General features: G+C 42.4%; 1 protein-coding gene across 3 annotated transcripts in view; it reads right to left on the bottom strand.

Annotated features, from left to right (window-relative positions):
- Positions 1–5,074: 5,074 nt before the first annotated feature.
- kif20ba (kinesin family member 20Ba) overlaps positions 5,075–9,181 on the bottom strand; it is a 28,801-nt gene continuing 24,694 nt past the window's right edge. For all 3 annotated transcript variants that reach the window (XM_029120116.2, XM_029120117.2, XM_034292461.1), the window contains 3 exons: positions 8,605–8,746; positions 8,118–8,257; positions 5,075–6,045 (listed from right to left, as the gene is read on the bottom strand). In XM_029120116.2, coding sequence (XP_028975949.2) covers positions 5,965–6,045; positions 8,118–8,257; positions 8,605–8,746 — 363 coding nt within the window. In that variant the 3' untranslated portion in view covers positions 5,075–5,964. The remainder of the gene's footprint in view (positions 6,046–8,117; positions 8,258–8,604; positions 8,747–9,181) is intronic.

Raw genomic sequence — 9,181 nt, 5'->3', positions numbered from 1 at the left:
GCATGAGTACACTGGCAGCTCCACCACAACCCTCTGGCATGAGTACACTGGCAGCTCCACCACAACCCTCTGGCATGAGTACACTGGCAGCTCCACCACAACCCTCTAGCATGACTACACTGGCAGCTCCACCACAACCCTCTAGCATGACTACACTGGCAGCTCCACCACAACCCTCTAGCATGACTACACTGGCAGCTCCACCACAACCATCTAGCATGACTACACTGGCAGCTCCACCACAACCCTCTAGCATGACTACACTGGCAGCTCCACCACAACCCTCTAGCATGACTACACTGGCAGCTCCACCACAACCCTCTAGCATGACTACACTGGCAGCTCCACCACAACCCTCTAGCATGACTACACTGGCAGCTACACCACAACCCTCTAGCATGACTACACTGGCAGCTCCACCACAACCATCTAGCATGACTACACTGGCAGCTCCACCACAACCATCTAGCATGACTACACTGGCAGCTCCACCACAACCCTCTAGCATGACTACACTGGCAGCTCCACCACAAACCTCTAGCATGACTACACTGGCAGCTCCACCACAACCCTCTAGCATGACTACACTGGCAGCTCCACCACAACCCTCTAGCATGATTACACTGGCAGCTCCACCACAACCCTCTAGCATGACTACACTGGCAGCTCCACCACAACCCTCTGGCATGACTACACTGGCAGCTCCACCACAACCCTCTGGCTTATCTAAGGTACATCATGTCATTAAAAGATTCAGAGAATCTGGACCCATGGGACAAGGCCGAAAACCGATATTGGAGGGCTGGGATATTCGGGCCCTGAGGCAGCACTGCATTAAACACAGACATGATTCTGTTTGGAAATCATGGGTTCAGGAACACTCTGTAAACTCTGTAAATGCATTTTAATGCTGCATCCACAAATGCAAGTTAAAACTCTACCATGCAAAGAAGAAACTATGTATAAACAAGATCCAGAAATGCTGCCACCTTCTCTGGGCCCGAGCTCATTTAAGATGGACTGAGACAAAGTGGAAAAGTGTCCTTTGGTCTAACGAATGAACATTTTAAATTGTTTTTGGAAATTATGGACGCCACATCCTCTGGGCTAAAGAGGAGAGGGACCATCTGGCTTGTTATCAGTGCACAACTCAAAAGCCAACATCTGTGATGGTATGGGGGTGCACATGGCATGGGTGAGTTGCACATCTGTGAAGGCACCTTTAATGCTGAACAATATATACAGGTTTTGGAGCAACCACACTCTGCACGTATCACAACAGCATGGCTCCATAGTAATATAGTCTGGGTGGTAAACTGGCCTGCCTGCAGTCCAGACCTGTCTCCCATTGAAAACATTTGGCTCATTATGAAATGGAAAATACAGGAAAGGGGAACAGTTGAGCAGCTGAAATCTTATATCAAGCAAGAATTGGAAAACATTTCACCTTCAAAACTACAGCAATTGGTCTCCTCAGTTCCCAAACACTTATAGAGTATTTATGAAAGAAGAGGTGATGGAACAGTGGCAAACATGCCCCTGTCCCAACTTTTATGAATCATGTTGCTGGCATCAAATTCAAAATGGGAATATATTTTTCCAAAACAATAACATTTCTCAGTTTCAACATTTGATATGTACTATTTTCAATTAAATATAGGGGGAAATGATTTGCACACCATTGCATTCTGTTTTTATTTGCATTTTACGCAGCGTCCCAACTGTTTTGTGCAAAGGGGTTGTACAATAGTCATATACAACATTAACAATGCCTATACTGTATTTGACCCCAAGCTTTTGAACAGTAGTGTATATATAGATGCTTTTATCCTAAGCAATTTATAGCAAACTCACTATACCCACATCTCTATGCTCCGCTAACGGAACAACAAAGTGAGGACGCCGCTGCCAGACAGACCATGGGCCCTGAAGATGCAGAGGAGGCTTTATAAATACATCCCCTAACTCCTAAATATTGAATGGGCTGGGAGTAAAGGGATGTTTGAACATGGGGGCAGAGCTCGTCAGAAACAAACGAAGGAGAAAATAGAATTTGACACTGCTCTTTCCTGCTTAATGCGCTTGAATGTCACTCTCCTGTAGGGAGCCACAGCTACATTTGGGACCACGAAAGATATGAATGACGAAAGCAGCGGTTCCGAGTTCAGACAGAACAGCCTGCGAAGTAACACGCCGGAAAAAACTGTAGATATTGTGATTATTTGAACTGATTGCGAGTCTTTTCCTCTTGTCCCCGGCCCTCTTTTGTCCCCACAGCAGATGCCGCGTATCCATTGTGAGGAGAGTTAATTCAGTTTGGCTGTCCTCTTTCTATTCACACTTCTCAGTCTGGAGTCGTGTTAATGTGACACAGACTCTCCCACACAGCACTTCAGATGCTGCTTTGCTCTTCTGGGCTTTAGGCTGGAGAACAGGAAGCAGGAACTGACATTTAAATGGTAGAATCATGGCACAGCTGTGTGGGAAGTGATAACACAGCAAAATGTAACGTCATTACTGTAGTTGAGGGGAAAGCGTGTCTTTGACTAGGCTCCGGGTGGGCTCCACGGGAACGACGGAGCAGCATTCATTTCTGAGGGTAATTTAGGATGTTGGATTCCGAATGCGCTTCACTCACACGTCAGTCTGCTATCTTTACCAAGTGCTATTGTGCAGATTCCTAAAGGGGCCTTGACAGAGAGCCCCTTTCCTTATCTACTGGGTCACAAAGCACTCAGCACAAGACCTGAACTGAAATCAACCATGCAGCAATATAAAAGACATTATGGTTCCTATCCCTAAACCCAAACCAGCTCCCAAAACCCTGAATATCTTCCTCATAGCTACTGAACTGCATTTGAAAAGATAGCAGCGAAACAGTGACAGGGTCCGTTATCAGGATACGAGAGAAGGTAAGGTAGTCGTCGTGTCTGAGAAAATATCTGCACAACTACTTGCGCTCAAACCAAGGAGGAATAGATTCTAAATATACTCCATTTAATCCATGCTGGAGAGAATGACAAAAGGTTTTCGAGAACACCACGGTTGTGGGTTGAATGAGAATGAGCTCCTCGTCACAGACAATGGGAAAGCACACCTCTCAGTCGATTGGGGATAAATGGTTATAACTGGGTCGTTCCAGTAACGTGATTACTTTTTGAATCCCTTTGATATTTTCAGTAGAAATTCTGCACCAATATTGAACTTTGTTGCATTAAGCATCCTTAAATGTAGAGCACTTTTTTACATGAATAAAGTCTTTGCTAAGGTTACAGGATTCAGTATTTTCACACATCCCTCTGTCACTTCTAGAAAAACTTCAAAGATCTAAAAATGGCTGTCTATTAATTTAATGTGATTAGATTGATTTACATATGGCCCTTATTTGACAGGAACTATATTACATGACCTAAACTCTTTATGGGGAAACAAATCCTTTTTTATTTTTCATATGAATCACTGAACATTTATTATTCAAACCCTGTCTGGCTTTACTCTGATCGGATTCATCTTTACACATCAACCCTGTTACTTGTAGACTGCCTACAAATGTTTTGGGCAATTATTGGGGTTGTGAAGATTGCATTCAGTTATGCAATGCATTTACCTGCATTTGCACTCTGAAAACGATTTGGTACGGAATTGGTGAAAGGAACTACTGTGACATACAAAACGGAACAAAAACTTCTGAATACTGCCAGTATTCTCAATGTGTCACAAGGCATTTCCTCCAGTTGTTTTGCCTTGATTAGTCATACACAGTGAGTCTCAAGTGTTCACACACTTGGATGTTTCCACATATCATGAAATCAATATGGATGCCACTGAGGAAGTGGAAAAACATTCTCACAACACAAAGAAAGTCCATGTCAAAGCTAAAAAATTAAATCTACAAATTGTTCTATATAAACAACAAGAAATACCAAACAGAAAATAAATGATAACATAAGTATTCACCTCCATTGGTCAATATTTGTTAGAAGCACTTTTGACAGCAATTACAGCAATGCGTCTATTTAGAAATGTCTCTACCAGATTTGCAGATCTGGACAATGTGATTGTTGCCCATTCATCTTGGCAAAATCCCTCAAAATGTAACAGCAATTTTTAACACTTTTCTCATTTGACTAGGGCACTCCAGGACTTTGACCTTCTTGGTTTTGCCACTCCAGTATGGCTTTGGTTGTATGTTTCCGTCAAGTCCCAGGTCTCTTACAGACTTCCATAGGTTTTCTTCCAGGATGTCTCTGTACTTTGTAGTACCTTATGCAGAGAAGCATCCCCGTAACATGTTGCTCCCACCACCAAGCTTCACGGTAGGGATGATGTTCTCAGGATGATGTGCGGTATTAGGCTTGCTCCAAACATAGCTCTTCATGTCGATGCCTCACCAGACAATATAATCCTCTTCCACTTGGTCTTGGACTCCCACATGCCTCAGCCATGGAAGACTGCAGCTCTTTTAGAGTTGCCAAAGGCCTCTTGGTGGCCTCTCGCCCAGATACTGAGTTGCTGAGGACGGCCTGTTCCAGACAGATTCACAGTAGTGCCATGTATTTGTGCCATAATTTCTTAAGATTTAACTTTACTGAGCTCCAGGGGACAGCTAAAGATGAGGAAATGGTGCTTCTTAACATTATGACGGGTTAGCTTTGAACGTTCCTGTCTTCAAGATGCTTTCTGTTATAGCAATGGGAGTGAATACTATTGCAAACAATCCTTTTCTATTTTTATATACTGTATATTTGTGTATAACTGTGATGTTTTATTTTTCACATGGACATTATGGACTGATTTGAGCTGACCAGTGGGGAATCCATTTTGATTTCATGTTGTAATACAATAACATTTTGAAAATTCCAAGGCAGGTGAACACTTAAAGCCACTGCAGTCATTTTGTAATTCAAATACTTTCAAATAATTTCCCAGTCCAGTGACGATGTAGTTGATTTCAGCTTTTGAGTGCCAGAATAGATCTAGAAAATTCCTGACCAAATCTTTACTGCTAGGCAAGCGAGTGCACTGATTCAGCAAAATTCAAAGTTAAATTAGTAGTAGGCAACAGAAAACAATGGACAGTTTGAACAGGTCAATGGTTTATTGAACCACTAAGATATGGGATAGCAATACAGTACGATGAAGGAATAGAAAGGAATAACCTAGATAGGGGGTTCGTCTATCATGGGCTTTAGGGGGGGAAACCCCTTCCTTACACACTTGGGATCAACTGCTAAATCAGTGTTTCTCCACCCTGCTCCAGGAGGCACCCCGCCCTGCATGTTTTAGATCTCTCCCTGCCCTAACACACCTGACGTGCCACAGCAAGGACTCTAAAACATGCAGGGAGGGGTGCCTCCCGGGGGAGGGTTGAAAAACGCCAAAAACGCCAACATTTCGGAAAGAGGTATTTTGTGTTACCACCGATGCAACCCTGATTGGACGTTCTGGAAATTATGGTCTGGTATTTATGTCAGGCCAGGAACGACCTACACCAACACCGGACTGGATAGTGGTTGCCCCTAGTAACACGTTAATTCAGCAACAGAAAAGGGTACTGTAGTGTATTTTGTTTGAACATCGTTGGGATAATCACAGTGAGCTAGTGCATCCTCACACTTGAACATAGTCAGTCTTTTCCAAAACGGAGATTTAAAATACTTGGTCCAAAAAGTAATACTCAAATCATATTATACACATCATACCGTAAGGGATAATCACACTATGTGCAAAATTGAATATAAATAAAACAATAGAAATACTAATTAGAAATGTAGGATATAGTGTATGGAAGCCGATATGCAGCCAAGAGGAAAAGTGCAAATATGATTTCAGAAACAAGATTTTCAGAAAGAAAAACAACTTGGTTGAACTAAAAAACGAATTCAAAGATGAATAAAGTATCCTTCATTAAACCAACAAAACGGGCACTATCTTGGACCGGTGCTGTCAAACAGCAAAATAAGGTCATTTTCCTGTCCTGCTCCGTAGTTTCCTCTTGATGATCAGATGGTCACTCTCCTGCTGGTCCGGAGCATCACTGATGATCTGACAGAAGATAAAAGTTTAGATTCACATCTGAAGATAATCAGCACATCCGTCATATAGGACTACAGCCATATTAATCTTTCAACTGAATGGAAGCCCCTTACACACAGCGGGGCTGGCCTCCTTTAGCTACACCCTGGCACATAGAAATAACACAGACAAAAAAAAACATACTTTGATCGAGCGCCCTGCTGATACATAAATCAACAAATGAAACAACCGTTTCCAAAAGAGCTGTGATGACCCAGATTTCCTGTCAGATTAACACATAGCCACTACCAATGGGTATTACATTCAGGCTTGTCAATCCAGATAACGTTTTAGAAGTTCACTTTAGCCACTATGGGAATGAGACCCAATAAACCGGACCTTGTTAATAAAACAAAAAACCTCTCTCTGCTCTATGGTTAACGATTAACCCAAAATTCCTGACAACCCCTGGTTTTGGTCATGCACGCAGTCCCTTCATGTTTAAGTGATATTGGTTACTAAGATGGTGTTTTAGAAACATTTTTATCATCTAACATGCTGGGATAAAAAATCTAAAAAACACTGCACACTGTCATTTATTCTAAAGGGGGCAATACACAGTATTAAGAACCAAGGGTATGCAGACCTTTGAACAGGGCTCAGTTAATTTTTTGCTTTGTTGCCATGTTTTGTTTTATGATTGTACCATTCTGTTATGACCTACAGTTGAATGTGAATCCCATATTACCAATTCTCCAAAGGTATGCATATGTTTGAGCACAACTGTAATTATATCTGTGATGCTTTTAATTAGCATTTCATCTCTGCTGGTTTTTAATTTGAAAGGAAAAGTGGCCACTGTAGTCCTGGCCAGTCAGTAGATTTTTCGCCTTACTTTTCAACCGTTACCCTGGAAAAAGGAAATCCTGTTTTTAGTTTCCAGAAACTCACTGAAGCAGAGGTCCTAGCTGCCCTGTGTGACATTGATACTAAGAAATCCCTAGGCCCTACCAATATAGACCTGTACTTACTAGTGTGCTGCACCTATCATTGCTGGTTCATGACACACTTCAAGTTAACATTAAGCACAGGTAATATTCCTAAGGTATGGAAAGCAGCTTTTGATCTGCCATTACATAAGGCAGGGGACGGTGGTGATTTGGATAATTATCGACCCATCTATAGGCTGCCTTCCCTGGCAAAGATCCTAGAATCCTTGGTCAACAAACAGGTAGGGTTAGGGATCTTTTCTTTCTGCTAACAGTATTCTTAGCATCAATCAATCTAGTTTTAGATCTCAACACAGTAACACTTTGGCCGCTCTGCTTGTTTAAAGGATATTGCAAGAGCCTTAGATGATAGAAGTACTGTGCTGTGTTGTTTCTGGAAAAAATGAAGATAAAACTGCACCTTTTTCTTTCCTTTCCAAAAAGGTTGAAAAGGAATGTTTTGAGTGAGGAACAGAAGCGTTCAATTTCTAGTGGTCTCTTCATTTTAACCCTTCTGTTCCCAACACAAAACCTTCCTTTTCAACCTTTCGGGAAAGGAAATAAGGTGCAGTGGTCTCTTAATCTTTCCCACAGACACACACAGAGACACACACACACAGAGACACACACACACACAGAGATACACAATTTATTTAGTTTTCTAAAACCTCATCTCAGTAACCAATATCACTTAAACGTAAAGGGACGATCCACGGTTGCTTCATCTACAGTAGGACTTCTGAATTAATAAAATGTACACACAGATTCTTCTAGAATAAACTTGGAAAAGCCACATGAGTTTTGTTCAACTGCTGTACCTCCAACCGAACGGAAAACAAGCTTGTTTCACGGGTTTTAAATTAAGTAAAGACTTACACTGACTATTCCCACCTCAGATAACCACTAAAGGTGTGTTCAGACTCAAAACCTTGTTGCAAGACGATTGTCACTTGGATTTTTAATACACTTCGTGACACAGCCAAAAACATTTTCATGAAACCACTTAGTGACAGAGATAATTTTTTGTCTGGAGGCAACTTTAAATGGTCTATTTCACTGTCCATATGCATACATGTGAGTTTATTCCCAGGTTGTGAGACAGCTGGTCCTCACCGTGTGTGAAGGGAAGTTCATTGGAGAGGATATCTCAGATCTGAATAGCTTCCTCTTGGACCTCTTAGGTTTTAAGCTCCTGGAAGAGCCCAGCCCCGTCTCTGGAGATTTCCCACTGACCAATCCCATTATCTTTTTAGCTGCAAAAAAAAAAAAAAAAAATTCATTAAGTGCTCGTGACAAAAATTCAGAAGCTCAGCAGTCTCGACCCTCCTGGGCCATTATAACATTAAAGATAGATAAAGCTGGAAACAAATTGCCCTGGTGGCAGAGACTCTGGACATCTGCCATGGACTTGCTCCGGACCAAGATTTACTAGCTCTGGACCAGGTGTTCAGCTGTAACTCAAGTTCGGCTCCCACATTTCTGGCCATTTGTTTTGATGACTGTAAGGTCTGTGTAGGGGCCTCTGAAATCTACAGTGAAATCACACAAGGGACTGCCAGGGACCCTAAGACGTTCTGCGCTATGGCCCATGAGCCCTTACCCTTGGTGCCGAAGAACGTCGGAGAGCTGTTGATGAAGTCTCCAATCTTCTGCATCGTTCCCTCCTTTTTATTCCGCAGGCTGGATTGGGAGTCCTGGGACTTCACGGAGCTCAGGTCTGTACTGCCGTTTGCCGTGGACGGCTATGGAAAAGTCGAAGCAGAATTAGAATAAAATATATTCTGTTATGTGATAGATGTACGCCAATAAATTATATTGACATGCAGCATTCTTAACGACTAAAGTTTCACTGGGATAATTGGAGAGAGACCTAGTCAGAGACCAGGGCTTCCGTTTGCTGGCTGAAGCCAGGGATTGGCCGTAAAAAAAAGAAGGTAAAATTTAAGTTTTACAAACATCTAACCTGCTCTCAAGGTCCTCAAAATGGACTTCGGTGAAGTGCACTCTAATGGGGCAGAACTGACAAGGATCGCCTTAATGACACCCAGATTCACAGTGCACCCATGGAGAGAGGATACTCTCCAAAACCAAAGACGGCCACACGATTCTGTCTTCAGCAGGAAAACATAACCAGACTAACGCACATCACAAGCTGCTGGAAGGACTTGGAGAGTTTA

This window comes from Esox lucius, chromosome 5 (assembly GCF_011004845.1).
Source record: "Esox lucius isolate fEsoLuc1 chromosome 5, fEsoLuc1.pri, whole genome shotgun sequence".
In the NCBI taxonomy this organism is placed as follows: domain Eukaryota; kingdom Metazoa; phylum Chordata; class Actinopteri; order Esociformes; family Esocidae; genus Esox; species Esox lucius.
Note: the sequence above shows the minus strand (reverse complement) of the source record. Positions and strands in the feature narration are given on the sequence as shown.